This window comes from Oryx dammah, unplaced genomic scaffold, assembly GCF_014754425.2.
Source record: "Oryx dammah isolate SB20612 unplaced genomic scaffold, SCBI_Odam_1.1 HiC_scaffold_18, whole genome shotgun sequence".
Lineage (NCBI taxonomy): Eukaryota > Metazoa > Chordata > Mammalia > Artiodactyla > Bovidae > Oryx > Oryx dammah.
The window spans coordinates 39112683-39130990 of NW_024070202.1; the positions used below are offsets into that span (position 1 = coordinate 39112683).

Sequence of the window (18308 nt, forward strand, 5' to 3'; positions counted from 1 at the left end):
TAGTTCCTCTTCACTTTCTACCATAAGGGTGGTGTCCTCTGCATATCTGAGGTGATTGATATTTCTCCCGGCAATCTTCATTCCAGCTTGTGTTTCTTCCAGTCCAGCATTTCTCATGATGTACTCTGCATATAGTTAAATAAGCAGGGTGACAATATACAGCCTTGACATACTCCTTTTCCTATTTGGAACCAGTCTGTTGTTCCATGTCCAGTTCTAACTGTTGCTTCCTGACCTGCATACAGATTTCTCAAGAGGCAGGTTAGGTGGTCTGGTATGCCCATCTCTTTCAGAATTTTCCACAGTTTATTGTGATCCATACAGTCAAAGGCTTTGGCATAGTCAATAAAGCAGAAATAGATGTTTTTCTGGAACTCTCTTGCTTCTTTCCATGATCCAGCGGATGTTGGCAATTTGATCTCTGGTTCCTCTGCCTTTTCTAAAACCAGCTTGAACATCAGGGAGTTCACGGTTCATGTATTGCTGAGCATTATTCCTCCCTTTATGAGAATTACCATCAGACGGATGAAACATGAATTAATTTTTCTATCTTTCTGGGATAATCAGAAATAAGAAAGCACTTCAAAGCTAAGTTGGAATGAGAAAGAAATAAAAGTATGTGATCCTCAGTAGTTAAAGGCTAATTTGTGATGTATGACCTATGTAAGTGAAATAGAATGAGAACAAGCAGTATTTTAGAAATAATTTGGCAATTTCTAATACCAAAGAGCATTTAGTTTCAAAGTAATTTGTTACAAATTTCGTTTGGTCAGAAACACCAAGTGAGCAAATGAGATTATATAGCTTTCAGATCCTAAAGGTATTTTCAGGAAATGGAAATTGGTCAAAACCCATCCAGAGGTTTCTCCATCTTGCTACTTAATCTTTTTTAGAAGAAAAAAAATGTCCTCAGAAAAATCATGATCCAAAGTGTGTAAACCAGGTCTCTCACAGGAAAACAGAGCATCATAGAACGTTTACCAGCAAGTTTTCCAACTCATCCTGAGGGGAAGTCAGCAATTGTGGTAACCACAGAATGTTGCCTGTCACAGACTTGCCTCGGGTGATTCTTCTGGAATAAGAAATGGTGATTATCTTCAATTGTCAAGCTCCCAGCCATGTGCTTAGCCACACATTCACACCTCAGATATTTAAGTCAGGCTATTGCTGCTTATTGCCTACTGCCTGGTGGGTGACTTTCTGTTGTCCAGGATCATTCTTATTACTGGACAACTCATTCTTCTGACACAGTCAACACTTTGTTTTATCACATTTTTGTTGTTTAATTTTTTTTTTTTTTTTACTTCTGCTCCTATCCTAATTCAGCTTCTCTCCTTAATGACAGCTCCAACACTTTCACTGCTTTGCCATTAGAATACATCAACAAGTCAATAATATCTTGAGACTAGTTCAAAATTGGGTATAACCCAGCCAGTGAGGATAAAAACAAAAGCAAAACATTATGACATTGTCTAAATTAATTGCTCAGAACAGACTTCTCTTGATAGAGGTTGAACCTGCTTTTGGTTTGAAGCTTTGTGAGTATAAAAACTCATGAAGTAAAAGTTTAAAGCACATTGTATATTGTGTTAAAACACTAATTTGGGATCTGAAGACTGGCTTCACCTCTGGGCTTGACCATTTGCCAGTTAGGTGCCTTTGGATAAATCTTTTTACATCTTTACATCTCAGTTTCCTCACCATTGAAATATTAAATTATCTCCTGGTAAGTTATTTTTAGAATTAAATGAGCAAAGATAATTTTAGAAATGCCTTTTAAATAATAACATGGAATTTTAAATGATTTTTATTAATAATTATTTTATTTAGTCTTTCTACAACATTTTTCTTAATACTTCTAAAATCTTGCCATCAGCTTCTAATTCTGTGAGATGCTGCTTAAATATATTGGCCTTTTGACTTGCAGGCTAGCGTTAGCTCTGTCAAAAACTGAGTATTAATTATGAAAACTTTTTAAACCTTGCCTCCAAACTAAAATTTTCAGTGAACCAAGAAGTTATGACATTCTGTTGCTCTCTGCTCCCTGAGGCTTTGTGTTTTAAATCTGGGCTTGCATCTGAAAATGTTTACTTTTTAATTGCATTTTGTCTTGAATATTTGATTGTTTAGCCTGTTAGTTGTATTAACCTAGTTATTACGATTGCAGTCTTCTTATATTTATGGGACCTTACATTTATTCTGAGTTTTCAAAGTGCTTAGGACAGCAGTTTTCAAAGTATGAAGCCCAAACAATGGTTTCCAAACATTTTTTCCAAAGATTCACAAGGACAAAGCTATTTTCCTAACAGTGTTAAATGGCATTTGTCTTTTTCATCATATTGATATTTCCAGTGCTGTGACAGTACAAAAGCAATGGTGAGCTGTTACCGCATTGGGAATCAAGGCAGTTGTACTAAAGTGTACTGGTAGTCACTTAATCTTCAATGCAAGACACCCACATTGGGAAAAAAGCCAGTGTCACTTTAAAATATCCTTGAGCATGTATCTTTTAGTACTCTGAATAAAGAAAATGGAAATTTACTGTATACTAGAGTAACTTGGCTGTCTCTAAAAAAAAAGAAAGAAAAGCACTTTGTGATTGTTTGAATTAAGAGCTAAAATAGGAGTGTCTTGATTTTTTTCATGAAATGTTTTATTAGAAAGAAGGAATGACAGATGAAGTATGGTTATTCAGACTTGGGATGGCATTTTCTCAAAAATCCATTAAGTGACCCTTTTACTTTGAAGAATACGACTGAAAGTAATTGTTCTCAATGACAAAATCTGAACTTTAAAACAGAAGTTAGAATTTTAGGAAAGTTATATTTATTACTATAAGCAGGACTGCTTTGCAGTAGTTATAGACTTATCTAATGAAATCAGTGATAGAATTTATGAATGTGAATTTTCAGTATAGTATAATGAAACGCGTCATTGTTTGAAAGATCTACATAATTCACATTTTCCAAATAACCAATTTATGATGTGAGAAAATCATGGGTGGGTGAAAGAGTCACTCAAAATGTAAGATGGTGCATTGAATTTTAATGTAACAGTGTAGAGAAGTTCATTGGTATTGTTTCAGATTCTGTATCACAAATGACAAAGCAAGAAATTACAAATAATCAAGTTTTAGTGTTATTTTAAAGCATAGTGATGTTATCTGAGAAGACAATTAAAATAATTCTCTCTTTTCTAACTGATTATTTTAATGAGCACTGATGTTTTTCATGTGCCAAAACAATCTTGCAGTCAATTGAATGCAGAGGCACATTTGTCGTCTATTAAGTCAGGAGTTACAGAAATTTGTAAATAAGCACATCAATGATACTTGTTTTTTCTAGATTATTTTCTGAAAATTCAATAATTTCTCATAAAAGTGCTATCATGTGATGGGTTTATTGAGATATTTAATAAATAAATTCTTTCTAATTTCTTTATATTAATTTTTTAATTTCTCGATGTTAATTTCTAAATGTAAATTACTAACCTACAACATTCAATAATAGCTCAATCAGTAAAGAATCTGCCTGCAGTGCAGGAGACCTGGATTCAATTCTTGGGTTGGGAAGATCCCCTGGAGAAGAAAGTGGCAACCCACTCCAGTATTCTTGACTGGAGAATCCCATGGACAGAGGAGCCTGGAGGGGTACAGTCCCTGGCATTTAAAGAGTCAGACATGGTTTAGTGACTTAACCACCAAACCCACAGGAATAACGGAAGTTAATTTTTATTAAGCACCTTTTGGTCCAGAGGTCAAAAGCTTAATATATATTGTCTATAACCTTTAGCACTTAATGAAAAAATATTGTTCTGTTATAGAGATGAGATGGAGATAACAATTCAACAGCTTACAAAATCATGCACTAACTAAAAAAAATAAAAGTAAAAAAATTGTTTCCACTACCTATGATTGCTATGAACATTTTTTTTAAGTTTTGAGTTTAACACCTAATATCCTAAAATATGTTTTTCAGAGATTACTGCAATGACCTTAAAATATCAGATAACAACACCGAATTTCTTTTAAATTTTAATGAGTTTATTGATAGAAAAACTCCAAACAACCCATCATGTAAGTATGCATTTATATGCAATCATTGTTTCACTGTGTTTATCTGGTTCAGTACAGTTTGTTGCTATGCTGGTTTATTTACTTTTTGTATTTTCAATGGTAAAATGAAACAATTTGACTCAATTTTTTGCATATTTTAAAGAAATTTCATGCTGTTATTAAGTAAACTTTAATTTTCAAAGCCAGGTATTAAATACTTGCAAATGGTCACCTGTAAATAAGATAGGCTTACCTTTACTCCTCTCAAATTTGAGTAATTTAATTTGGAATGATCTTCTGAAGGTTTTTTTCATTGCATTGTTCTTGCTATGTAGAGGAAAACACAACACAATTTTATCAAGTTATTTATATCCTCCAATTCATATAATGAGTTTTAATATTGATAGTATAAACACAAATCTAAATAAAGATATAACACCTAATAATTTTCTCTCTTCTTGATATTCTATTTTTATCACAGTTAACATTAATCTTATAAAGTATGGATCTATAATTCTCCATTTTATGAAGTAAATCAAGTTGGAATAGATAAATTTTACTAGTTAGTTTTTAACCATTTTATTTGTCTTTTAGATAAATTTGCATCATTTTACTATGAAACCTCATAGAGATTTATGGATTCTTGGCTCTTAAAACATTTCAAAATCTTAACTATTCTTTTTTTCCTAAAAATACCCTAGTTATTAAAAGGTAATATCAGCAGAAAATACAGAGATCATAGGAAATAAGAGGAAGAACCATTTTCAGGCTTAGAACATAATGAAAATATAAAAGAAATTATGAAATCAGTTGCAACATTGATTTACATATATTATAGATTAAAATAATGGTCTCCTTCCTAGAGTGAATTGAAATGAAGTCTATGAAAATATGATGCTTTGAAATCCCTATTTTTTTGATAACATTTAGAAAATAACTTAGCCCATTTACATCTGGCTTTTCCACTTCTAATTATGTCCATAACCTGAAAACTGGGAGGAAGAGGAACACACATGAAAATGCAGATAACTAATAAGGGTACATTTTTAAATTCATAGAAATATTACCCACTCTAAATTCCTTTGGAAATTTAAAAAATACATTTGTTTCATTATTATCCTAATTAAACTATGTGGATATAATTAAGCCTCTCCTTTTTCTGTGTTAGGCAACACAGACTTGATTAATAGAGTCTTGCTGGATGCAGGCTTTACAAATGAACTTGTCCAAAATTACTGGAGTAAGCAGAAAAACATGTAAGTATTTGTTCTTATTAATAAAAAGCTATATATTCTGTATTTCAGGTTAGCAACTCTGGGAAATTGGGGGGAAATTGGCCTCATAAATTTAAAGTTTATTATCTTTAATAACAATTTCTCAAGAAAGCCACTTTGCAGTTGTTGAATTTTTAGTATTGGGTGTGTGTCGGGGTAACACCAGCCGTTACTCAGCTTGACATATTTACACACCTCCCTGTGAATAACCAGATTAGACTGATGTGCTCGCATGTGTCTCAGTGTCTGAGGCAGAACAGGATCTCTAGTGAATGTTCAGTTAGCTTTCTTTTTTTTTTTAATTTATGTATTTTTTTTTACTTTACAATTTTGTGTTGGTTTTGCCATACTTCAGCATAAATCTGCCACGGGTGCACATGTGTTCCCAATCCTGAACCCCTCTCCCACTCCCTCCCCATACCATCTCTCTGGGTCATCCCAGTGCACCAGCCCCAAGCATCCTGTATCCTGCATCGAACCTAGACTGGTGATTCGTTTCTTATATGATATTATATGTTTCAATAGTACTTCCCTACACACAGTCACAGAGAAGGCAATGGCACCCCACTCCAGTACTCTTGCTGGGAAAATCCCACGGGCAGAGGAGCCTGGTAGCCTGCAGTCCATGGAGTCGCGAAGAGTCCAACACGACTGAGCAACTGCACTTTCACTTTTCACTTTCATGCATTGGAGAAGGAAGTGGCAACCCACTCCAGTGTTCTTGCCTGGAGAATCCCAAGGATGGCGGAGCCTGGTGGGCTGCCATCTATGGGGTCACACAGAGTTGGACACGACTGAAGCGACTTAGCAGCAGCAGCAGAACATCCAGTCAAGAAATTGAGAAATCTGATGATTGTTCTGTTCCATTCTCTTCTCCACTCCATTTCTAATCAACCACCAAATGATAAATATTTTTTTCCCAAAAAAGTTTTCCTCTCTTCTTCATTCTCAAGGTTCTAATGTTTTTCCATTTCTAGGACATCACAGCAGGTGATTTTTCTGCCTTTAGTGCTTCTGATTTCTCTGCCCATAGCCCGTCCCCATCTATTCTCCATGTAACACAGACTTGCCAGAGTCTCACTTTTAAAACAGAGTCCTAATTTCAGGATAAAGGTGAAGCAGGCTCTCCAGCTTGGATTTCAGAATCATAGATGAGCTAATGGAGAATCCGGTCCCTGAATAGAAGGTCTTTTCTCTATTGGGCAGGGCTGGGGCCATTCTTCAGAAGGCTATACTTGAAATTTTACTTCCTATTGTTTATCAGCTCGTGCCTTATGCTTTTGTGCACCAAGCGCTATGACTCTCCACTAACTTCCCCCCACATGTACTCATTGCTTTACATGGGGTGTCTTCCTGTCATCTCTGTTAAGTCCCATTTTGTCTTCAAAATGTTACTATATCATTGTTTCTTATAAATGTCTTCCTTGAAGATCCTCTCTTTAACTATTTCTTAGATATTTTAACTGTTAAACTGTAGTGTGCATCTATTGATATATTTACCTTGGCTTGCTTTGTCTTCAGTTCAGTTCAGTCGCTCAGTCGTGTCCGACTCTTTGCGATCCCATGAACCGCAGCACGCCAGGCCTCCCTGTCCATCACCAACTCCCAGAGTCCACCCAAAACCATGTCCATTGAGTCAGTGATGCCATCCAGCCATCTCATCCTCGGTTGTCCCCTTCTCCTCCTACTCTCAATCTTTCCCAGCATCAGGGTCTTTTCAAATGAGTCAGCTCTTCACATCAGGTGGCCAAAGTACTGGAGTTTCAGCTTTGTCTTAGGAACCCATTTTATTTCTCTTTGTACCACCATCTAAATATTGTACAAAGACTCAGTTGAACGAAACTTTCCTTCTTCTGTTTCAGCAAGGGAGTGAAAGCACGATTTGTTGTGACTGATGGTGGGATTACCAGAGTTTATCCGAAAGAGTAAGTTCAAATAACATCTGTAAAAGTTAGTACATTACAGAGGACTACTCCAAGGACCTGTGCATTACTTTATTAGGAAGCTATTCTTCAGAGAAACTGATCACTATTAAATTAGAGTTTATTTAAAGTACTTAATTATTAAAAAAACTCCATTCTTGAAAAACATGCTATGATTCTTCAATTGTATTTTTCCTTGTCACCTATATTACAGAATTTAAAAAGTTTTAAAAGAGATTTTTCTCTTTGTAGACATAACTAACCTGGTTAAATGAACATAATGTTATTATGAATATGACTATTGGCAATATTTACATAGCACTTCATTATTTTCACTCATGTATAGATTTTATCTGTGTTTATCTTCAGAAGAGTCCATAAAGTGGGCTCTGTAGGCTTTTTAATATTAATTGACTTACTAAATGACTTGTCCATAATTACCTGGCTAGTAAACGTCAGAGTAAAACTTGGAGTCAGCTTTTTCTGCTCCTTAATTTAACTCTGTGCTGATCTATTGCTTAGTAATGAATGTCATTTACACCATCAATTACCACTAACTTCCTTACACGTACCAGAGATGCAGACATATCTGTAAAGTTCAGTGATGTCCACAAATGGAAAAGTAAGTTATCAAATAGATCAAAGAATAAAAATGATGAGCCACTTCCTCCTTAGGGCTGGAGAAAATTGGCAAGAAAACCCAGAAACATATGAGGACAGCTTCTATAAAAGAAGTCTAGATAACGATAACTATGTTTTCACTGCTCCCTACTTTAACAGTAAGTACTACTTTACAATTCATTCATCTCAATTCCCCTTTTTAAAATAAATTATTGTTACTGCCTGCTTTCCTGCCAAACAATATATTTTATGATAGTTGCTCGGATCAGTCATTATTAATTATATACCATATGCATGACACTGGAAAGACTGAAGTATCCATTTAGCTGAAGAAGTAAAATGCGTCTACAGGAAATCAGCCAACCAGTAATGTGAATACAGCATATCTACAGGCATGCACGGTACAGTGAAACAGATGTATGTAGATAATCCCTAATTCCACAAACTGCAAATACCCTGAAGAATGTTTAGTGAATTTTTAAAAATGTAATTAATCAGTTTACTCTGCTTTAATCAGTATTAGTTGCATAATATTTGTACAAATTATTACTAGTCTATATTTTAAAAATATTCTATTGTGTTGTTTCCCTAAAACTTTCTATTTTAATCCTTCAGCCTTTCTAAAGGCTGCGCTTATTACCATCATTTTTACAAATGGGGAAAGTGAAGTTCAGGGAATTTCAGTTTTTTCCAGGGACATGTATCTTTTACAGCAGTTTCATGAATCTAAGATCAATCTTTCTGCTTCACTTCAGCAGCCTCCTCAATATTTTGGCAGGTGTCATAAACCAGAGATTTGGTGTGTGCCCTTTAACTTGTGAGAGCGATGCAGCCAAGCTAATAAGTCCCGTTCCAAAGTCAATTAATGCAACCAATTCATGGACACTCCAATTAACCTGGTATAAAAAGGAAGAAAAGGGAAGAGGAGACAATCCACTCCTTGATAACATATCTATGCTAGAATATTTAAGCAAAATACTGTTTTCCTATATATATTAAAAGAAATAAAGAAATATAATATTATTTGATTTAGCTAGAGCAGTTTGTTTTCCTTTTTTTTTTCTTTTAGAAAGTGGACCTGGTGCTTATGAGTCAGGCGTTATGGTAAGCAAAGCTGTAGAAATTTACATCCAAGGAAAACTTCTTAAACCTGCAGGTAAGTATATATACTATCCACATACACAGGACTGAAATTAAATGTGACCTACTGTTTCTAATATCAACTGCCAGTACTTATCAGGAAGGCTATCAATAAGCTTCAACCAAAATACAGTGAAAGACAGGTGAGTGTGAAAAAGAAAATGAGACACAGTTACCTATGAGATTGGGGATAAAATTAAATTGATACTATAAAGAGTTGACAAATTTTTCAAAGAAGTGTATTTATGTTTATACACGGTTGACACAAATTTATGGAGTCAATTTTATACTATATATCAAAATTCTAAATGTTTGACTGATGTAGCAATCTCACTCTAGAAATCTAACCTATAAAGTATTTCAGATATACAAAAGTAGAGGAAATTCCTTGGCAGTCCATTGGTTAGGACTTCACGCTTCCACTGCACAGGGCACGGGTCTGATCCCTGGCTGGGAAACTAAGATCTCACATGCTGTGTAGCAGAGTAGATATCGCCAAGGATGTAAATGTCTATGATATTTTAAACATAAAAAGTTGTTTCCATCATTGAGAAAGATAAATTATGTCATATCTATATTATATATCTGTTAAAAAGTAGGGATCTTTTTTTAAAGTTTAGAATAAAGAATATGGAATTTTTAGTAAACTAAGTCAAGCAAATGCAAAAGTTCTTAAAACTGAGCATCAGTGGGACTTAGAAGTGGGCTAGAGTAAACAGATAAATAAAAGTTAAGGAAAAAAAGTATTATGTAAATCAGTGTTGTTAATTCTATAAAGGGTTTAGAAAGACCAGATTGAGAAAGCTGATAAATCCCTTTCTGCTCCTGAGGGCAGTTTTAGCCCTCAGTGGTTCAACTACATAGATTCACTCTGTCACTCATGCAGTGACCAACTCATCCGCTCCTTCCTCCATTCACGCAGGTGCTTACTTACTCATCTAGCCTTACTCTTTCAGTCTCTCATTCGTGTGCCCTTTCCTACCCACTCACCCGCTCGTTTATCCACACTTCAGCAAACATTCCTCAGCAACTACTCGTGCACTGGTTAGGTTAGGGAAGCCCCTTCAAGCTCACCCTGCAAATGACTTCATATTTATAAACCTATTCCTGACACTATCGATTTTTTTAGCTTATTGTATTAATTGGAAAGGTTGTAGAAAATAAACTATGAATATAAAGAAGTTTATGTAATAGCTTAAGAGCTATTAAACATTAGGTTTCCCTAATGGCTCAGATGATAAAGCATCTGCCCACAATGCAGGTAGATCTGGGTTCTATCCCTGAGTTGGGAAGATCCCCTAGAGAAGGAAATGGCAACCCACTCCAGTACCCTTGCCTAGAAAATCCCATGGACGAGGGAGCCTGGTAGGCAACAGTTCATGGGGTCGCAAAGAGTCAGACACAACTGAGCAACTTCACTTAAGAGCTATTAATATTACTTCTTGATGAAAATATCAAGAAACATATCTCTAATTTTAAAATTATATTCAATTTAATGCTATTTTATAAATTACCTAAATTATCATATAGCAAAATATATATCTAGCTAATTAAATGTGTAACCTTTTACATGAATTCGAATCAGCATTTCTCAGTGTATCTGCAATTACATGGATATTCTTTTTTTTTAAGAAACTTACATTTGCCTCCTTCAGTTCAGTTCAGTTCAGTCGCTCAGTCGTGTCCTACTCTTTGCAACCCCGTGAACTGCAACACGCCAGGCCTCCCTGTCCATCACCTACCCCCGGAGTTCACTCAGACTCACGTCCATCAAGTCAGTGATGCCATCCAGCCATCTCATCCTCTGTCGTCCCCTTCTCCTCCTGCCCCCACTCCCTCCCAGCATCAGAGTCTTTTCCAATGAGTCAACTCTTCACAGGAGGTGGCCAAAGGACTGGAGTTTCAGCTTTAGCATCATTCCTTCCAAAGAAATCCCAGGGCTGATCTCCTTCAGAATGGACTGGTTGGATCTCCTTGCAGTCCAAGGGGCTCTCAAGAGTCTTCTCCAACACCACAGTTCGTAAGCATCAATTCTTTAGCGCTCAGCCTTCTTCACAGTCCAACTCTCACATCCATACATGACCACTGGTAAAACCATAGCCTTGACTAGACGGACCTTAGTCGGCAAAGTAATGTCTCTGCTTTTGAATATACTATCTAGGTTGGTCATAACTTTTCTTCCAAGGAGTAAGTGTCTTTTAATTTCATGGCTGCAATCACCATCTGCAGTGATTTTTGAGCCCCCAAAATAAAGTCTGACACTGTTTCCACTGTTTCCCCATCTATTTCCCATGAAGTGATGGGATGGGATGCCATGATCTTCGTCTTCTGAATGTTGAGCTTTAAGCCAACTTTTTCACTCTCCACTTTCACTTTCATCAAGAGGCTTTTTAGTTCCTCTTCACTTTCTGCCATAAGGGTGGTGTCATCTGCATATCTGAGGTGATTGATATTTCTCCCGGCAATCTTCATTCCAGCTTGTGTTTCTTCCAGTCCAGCGTTTCTCATGATGTACTCTGCATAGAAGTTAAATAAGCAGGGTGACAATATACAGCCTTGACATACTCCTTTTCCTATTTGGAACCAGTCTGTTGTTCCATGTCCAGTTCTAATTGTTGCTTTCTAACCTGCATACAGATTTCTCAAGAGGCAGGTCAGGTGGTCTGGTATTCCCATCTCTTTCAGAATTTTCCACAGTTTATTGTGATCCACACAGTCAAAGGCCCTGGCATAGTCAAGAAAGCAGAAACATGTTTTTCTGGAACTCTCTTGCTTTTTCCATGATCCAGCGGATGTTGGCAATTTAATGTCTGGTTCCTCTGCCTTTTCTAAAACCAGCTTGTACATCAGGAAGTTCATGTTTCATGTATTGCTGAAGCCTGGCTTGGAGAATTTTGAGCATTACTTTACTAGCATGTGAGATGAGTGCAACTGTGCGGTAGTTTGAGCATTCTTTGTCATTGCCTTTCTTTGGGATTGGAATGAAAACTGACCTTTTCCAGTCCTGTGGCCACTGCTGACTTTTCAAAATTGCTGGCATATTGAGTGCAGCACTTTCACAGCATCATCTTTCAGGATTTGAAATAGCTCAACTGGAATTCCATCACCTCCACTAGCTTTGTTCATAGTGACGCTTTATAAGGCCCACTTGACTTCACATTTTAAGATGTCTGCCTCTAGATGAGTGATCACACCATCATGATTATCCGGGTCATGAAGATCTTTTTTGTACAGTTCTTCTGTGTATTCTTGCCACCTCTTCTTAATATCTTCTGCTTCTGTTAGATCATACCATTTCTGTCCTTTATCGAGCCCATCTTTGCATGAAATGTTCCCTTGGTATCTCTAATTTTCTTGAAAAGATCTCTAGTCTTTCCCATTCTGTTCTTTTCCTCATTTCTTTGTATTGATCACTGAAGAAGGCTTTCTTATCTCTTCTTGCTGTTCTTTGGAACTCTGCATTCAGATGCTTATATCTTTCCTTTTCTCCTTTGCTTTTCGCTTCTCTTCCTTTCACAGCTATTTGTAAACTATTTGCCTCCTTAGGAATTTTCAAATGTGAGAGGAAAGATAAGTGACAATTATGGCTACATTTCTTAAATTTTGTGTTAATTTTTCTTTTCATTGTTTTTCAGTTGTTGGAATTAAAATTGATGTAAATTCCTGGATAGAGAATTTCACCAAAACATCAATCAGGGATCCGGTAAGATATTTTTTTTTAATTCCTATGCTACATTTACTAGTTTCAAAAAATCAAATACAGTGGCAAAATCAACTTTTAATGCTACTACACTGAAGCATAATTATGAATTCCTGTTTTTTTCAGAGATTTTCTTTGTTTAGTCAACCATAATAAAAATTTTATCAATGTAAGAATTTAAAATGCACATTTAAATATTTATTGATATTCTCTAATTTATAAAGGTAAAACTAATCATTAGACTATCATTTAATCTTTTATACTAGCTAAACTATTATAATATGGTAATAATTAAATGATATAATTAAAATCCAGTTATTAAGAAAATGTGAGGTGATAATTGTACTTTCTGTCTTTCAGTGTGCGGGTCCAGTTTGTGACTGTAAAAGAAACAGTGATGTAAGAAAACTCTTTAAAATGGAATCTTTAAATACAACTTTTTGTGTTATTCTTTCTAAGACTAATGGTAAAAAAAAAAAATGCAGGAAGTTTTCATCAGATACCAAAATAATATTGTATGGAACTGTGAACTTATTCACTGATGAGAATTTGAATTATATGCTTTTAATTCCTAAATTTAAACTTTATAAACATTTAAAAATATTCATTTAAAAGCTGTATCAATATGAACTATATTCTCTTTGGACCCAATTGTGTTAGATTCTTTTGCATATATTTATTTCAGCTTTGTTCCTGACCATGGTTTCTAACTGAAGCATACTTATTATCAATGCAGTCTTCCCTCATCTTTTGCATTTTATCTGAGTATTTTTGTGCTGTATTTATAGTGGTGAGAAAGTTTCTTTTACCTGAACCTTAGAATTATTAAAAAAGTTTAACTTGCCTGGATTGGATTCTATCACTTCCATTTTTGTGTGAGAAATTGAAAAAGCTAATATGAACCTTTGTTTACAGTTTAAGATGTCGTATGAATGATACTAGATAAGTTATGCCTGGAGAAGGAAATGGCAGCCCACTCCAGTATTCTTGCCTGGAAAATCCCACGGACGGTGGAGCCTGGTAGGCCGCTGTCCCTGGGGTCGCAAAGAGTCGGACACGACTGAGCAACTTCAATTCACTTCTTCATACTCAATAAGAATTCCCCTATTTTCTTTGAGTCCTCGTATGTATGTCTAAATGTTTCCAAGGGAAGCAGGAGTTTTGTATTGTTTTATCACTGCTAAATCTTGAGAAGCCATAAGCCAGTAATTTTAATTATTATTTTAACATTCATTTTACATAGACTATGTATCAGCTGTTTTTAGAGCAAAGGTTTTAGCAAGCTTCTTCCATATTAGGAAAACAGAATGTATTATGTCCTGAATTCTGAAAACAATGCTTTTAATTGTAATTTCATATGGTAAAACTATTAAATTGATTCATGTATTTAAGCATAATTTAAACTGGGAACATTTTAGGATATATGATTATTTTTCCTTAAAGGCATTTTTTTCTCTTGATTCTTGCTTTTACATCCCAAATTACCCAAATATTTTTAATATAAAACAATTATAAATAACCTCATGGTGCTGCTTTTTCTTTTTAAGTCTGTGATGGATAGTGCCCCAAATAGATTTTTTTAAATGTCTTTCCTGTCAAAATCTTAAGTATGTGTTTAAATATAATAATTTTTAAAAATGATACATTATTAAATATTTGATTTATCCAGTTTCCTGGTTCATTAAGATGACCACAGAGTGACAAAAGGATTTTTTCTGATTTGTTCTTATGTATTGTTCAGACTGAGTTGACAATTTTAATGGCTGGATGGTGGTGGAATTTCAAGTCCTGATGGTTTGATAGCAATCTATGCATACCCTTATTTCATCAGAATCTCCTGAGCACATACCTTCAAGATAAGATATAGTTATTTAAGCTTTTCTCCTATTTTTATTGTTATAATCGTCTATATAAAATGGAGACATAATGTAACTTAACCTTCCTTAAAAATCTATTAACTGCTATTTTTATTTTGATAGGTAATGGATTGTGTTATTCTAGATGATGGTGGGTTCCTTTTGATGGCAAATCATGATGATTATACTAACCAGGTAGGTACCTAAAGTGGGAAGGGGTAGAGTTTCCAAAGTGTGTTTCCTTGATCAACATTATGAAACTCCTCCAAACCACTATAAAAATTGATAACCAAAGTGTTTAATGTAATATAAACCATAAAAAAATACATCCTAAAAATAGTTTTCCTTTTACTTGTTAGTCAGTTTTACTTTCTGGTACTGTTTCTGTTAAAACTTATCTGCTAAAGATTTTAACATGATATTAACTCTTTTATTTTTGATTTCTCAGGAATTTAGAAAATTTTCACATATTAGTCTGTTGATAATATGAGTCTTAATACAAACTGCTTTGAAACAGATGAAGATTCTAACACCAAATTTGCCAATTGTCAATGTAGGCTCTTTGGTTCATAGAGGATTTTAAACAAAGTAGAATTAATTGCCAAATAATTCCACTTCTGAATTGATATATCTGGCTTCTCTTTAAAAAACAAACAAAAACATCTCTCAGTCCTGGACTGTTTGCCTAAATGACATTATTTATGGGTTGAAATTGATGAGTTCGAGGTTGTCCCTATCAGTTCAGTTCATTTCAGTCGCTCAGTCATCTCCGACTCTTTGCGACCCCATGATTTGCAGCACGCCAGGCCTCCCTGTCCATCACCAACTCCCAGAGTTCACTGACTCACGTCCATCGAGTCCGTGATGCCATCCAGCCATCTCATCCTCTGTCGTCCCCTTCTCCTCCTGCCCCCAATCCCTCCCAGCATCAGAGTCTTTTCCAATGAGTCAACTCTTCGCAGGAGGTGGCCAAAGGACTGGAGTTTCAGCTTTAGCATCATTCCTTCCAAAGAAATCCCAGGGCTGATCTCCTTCAGAATGGACTGGTGGGATCTCCTTGCAGTCCAAGGGACTCTCAAGAGTCTTCTCCAACACCACAATTCAAACACATCGATTCTTCGGCACTCAGCCTTCTTCACAGTCCAACTCTCACATCCACACATGACCACAGGAAAAACCATAGCCTTGACTAGATGGACCTTAGTCGGCAAAGTAATGTCTCTGCTTTTGAATATGCTATCTAGGTTGTCCCTATAGATGGGACTTAATCCAGTTCATCACATTACTCACAAGTTTCTTTTTCTAATTTCACCATTAATCTCATTTGATTGTGACTTAGTGCATAGTAAACTGTCCATTTCTTACACAGATAGCATTGGGAGCCATTCAGTAATGAGAACACCTAATCTCATGGGAGTTCTTTCAAAGTGTCATATACTCATTTATTACTTGCTTTTGTTTTTAAGCTCCTCAGTGGTTTTATTTCAGTTTCTTTGCATCATTTCTTTTCTTTGTACTGATTCAAGTGTTAATAAAGTTTCAAATGTAAGCCAAATATTATTTTTTTCTGTACCAGATTGGAAGGTTTTTTGGAGAGATTGATCCAAGTTTGATGAGACACCTGGTTAATATATCAGTTTATGCTTATAACAAGTCTTACGATTATCAGTCGGTGTGTGAGCCAGGAGCTGCACCAAAGCAAGGAGCAGGGCATCGCTCAGCATACGTGGTCAGTAATATCCACTCAGCTTCCCATGTGTCAGAGGGACACTCAGTGTGCATTAGTGTAATACTTTCTTATCCTGTTTTATAGCCATCAATAGCCGACATATTACACATTGGCTGGTGGGCCACTGCTGCTGCCTGGTAAGTCCAAATTTTAGTTTTATTGGTAATGAGAAAAAAGTGTTGTAAAATAGGAAATAATTTGATGAAAATACAGACATGTAGATAATTATTATGGCAACTACATTATTTCCTACAGCACATATTGTTAACAGTCATAAATATTTTTTTCTTAAATGATCATTGTAAAACCATTACAGTTATTCAGCTTTTTCTGTGAAAATAGTTTTATGCAAACTCCTGCCTCTTCAGGGGATTCTTTTATCTATGGATCTGTTGAAATTCTTTTCACTGGTATTTTGTGTTTATATTGTACTCAGTCCTTAAATTTTAGGCATCGCGTTGATCTACAAAAATTTACTATTGTCTTAAATACCCACGTTAAATATCTTCATCCATCAGATTCATGATATGATGACTTCTCTTTCTACTTCTTCACTTTTCATACAAAGGCTGGCCTCATTTTAGAGGCATCATATTCCTGAAATGGATCTAATTCTTTCTTTTCACTGGTTCTACCCTTCCTCCCATTTCCCCTCTACCCATATCCTGCCACCAATGAAAAGAAGACATTTAAATTGCTTATTGAGGCACTGTGGAAAGTCTGGAAGATCAAATCTGTCATTGTTTGGGTCTGGTCAGTCAAGTAACTAATCCTCCTGTTATGTCTGGGTCCATTCCCTCCCTTCCTCCCTGTTTCTCTTTTGTATCATTACCCTACTCTATTGTGTAAGTTTTTTTCCATGTAGATTAATATATAACGTTCACTTGATTTTGAGGCTTTCCCAGCTAAAATTAAATGATTATTAAAGTAGCAAAGATTTTAGATTAAAAATGTGATTTCTTAAAAATTATGAAAAATGGAAAAATGGTACTTTCTGTTGTAAAATGCTATTTTAGATAGGCTTTATAAAGGTTTTCTACATCTCATAGTCATCCTGAAATATTTGATTGTTTTTATGCTATTTTCTGGCCAGAAAATCCCTCCTCCTCAACTTCCCCTTCCCTTCTCCCGCTTTTGTTTTAACTAAACTCAGTTCCAGATGAGTTTTTACCAGTATTTGGCTCAATTGTCATTTATTGTAAAACTGAAATGTGCCGTATGTCCTATATTTAATAGGTATATTTTATTTCATGAATGCCACGTTATGGATTTTATTTTATGCCAGCTTAAGTAAATAGTTAATAAACCCATGATACACAGTCATTTTTGTTTGTTTTGTGGTGTTTTTTCCCTACCATACAGCTTCAATATCTAAAATAAGGATAAAATCTTGAATGTCAAAACTATGCACTAAAATGATGATATTCTCCCTAGAGTTATCACTTCTCCTCACTCAGATTTTATATTAGGTGTCTTCACACATTATGTGTCCCTCACAGGGTCCTGAAGACAACTGACTTCATGACTTCTTTTACAGAAAGAAATTTACAATGTCTTATATAATTTTAAAAACACTTCTATAAAAACGCTTGCAAATTCTCAGTTTTTCCAGAAAGATGAAAAAAGAAATATGTTTATGTGTACATGCAAAAATACTCTGGTTTTTATGATATAATTTATAAAATAAAACACCTAGCTTTTTATCAATAGTTTTTTGTATTTAAAATTTAGGTCTATTCTACAGCAGTTTCTCTTGAGTTTGACCTTTCCACGACTTCTTGAGGCAGGTATGTAATAGCTCAGATGCTATCATAATAACTTAAAATTTTCTTTTTGGGTGTGCTGAGTTCAAACTCAGAGAGAGAGTGTGTGTGTGTGAGAAAGAGATCGACCATTTAACACTTTTGTAGGTTAAATTCTTTTTGTCACAACTTTTCTAATGCCTTAGAAACATTCCTAGGTCACACTGATTTCTGTTTTGTAGCTGTTATATATTCAAATTGATTTATTCT

At 35.1% G+C, this 18308-nt stretch overlaps 1 protein-coding gene across 13 annotated transcripts in view; it reads left to right on the forward strand.

The window, feature by feature from the left end:
- Window positions 1–18308, forward strand: part of CACNA2D1 (calcium voltage-gated channel auxiliary subunit alpha2delta 1) — a 539624-nt gene that overhangs the window by 498015 nt on the left and 23301 nt on the right. For all 13 annotated transcript variants that reach the window (XM_040260717.1, XM_040260719.1, XM_040260724.1 and 10 more), the window contains 11 exons: window positions 3978–4075; window positions 5223–5310; window positions 7191–7253; window positions 7926–8029; window positions 8941–9027; window positions 12647–12714; window positions 13072–13110; window positions 14691–14762; window positions 16144–16296; window positions 16381–16433; window positions 18028–18083. In XM_040260717.1, coding sequence (XP_040116651.1) covers window positions 3978–4075; window positions 5223–5310; window positions 7191–7253; window positions 7926–8029; window positions 8941–9027; window positions 12647–12714; window positions 13072–13110; window positions 14691–14762; window positions 16144–16296; window positions 16381–16433; window positions 18028–18083 — 881 coding nt within the window. The remainder of the gene's footprint in view (window positions 1–3977; window positions 4076–5222; window positions 5311–7190; window positions 7254–7925; window positions 8030–8940; window positions 9028–12646; window positions 12715–13071; window positions 13111–14690; window positions 14763–16143; window positions 16297–16380; window positions 16434–18027; window positions 18084–18308) is intronic.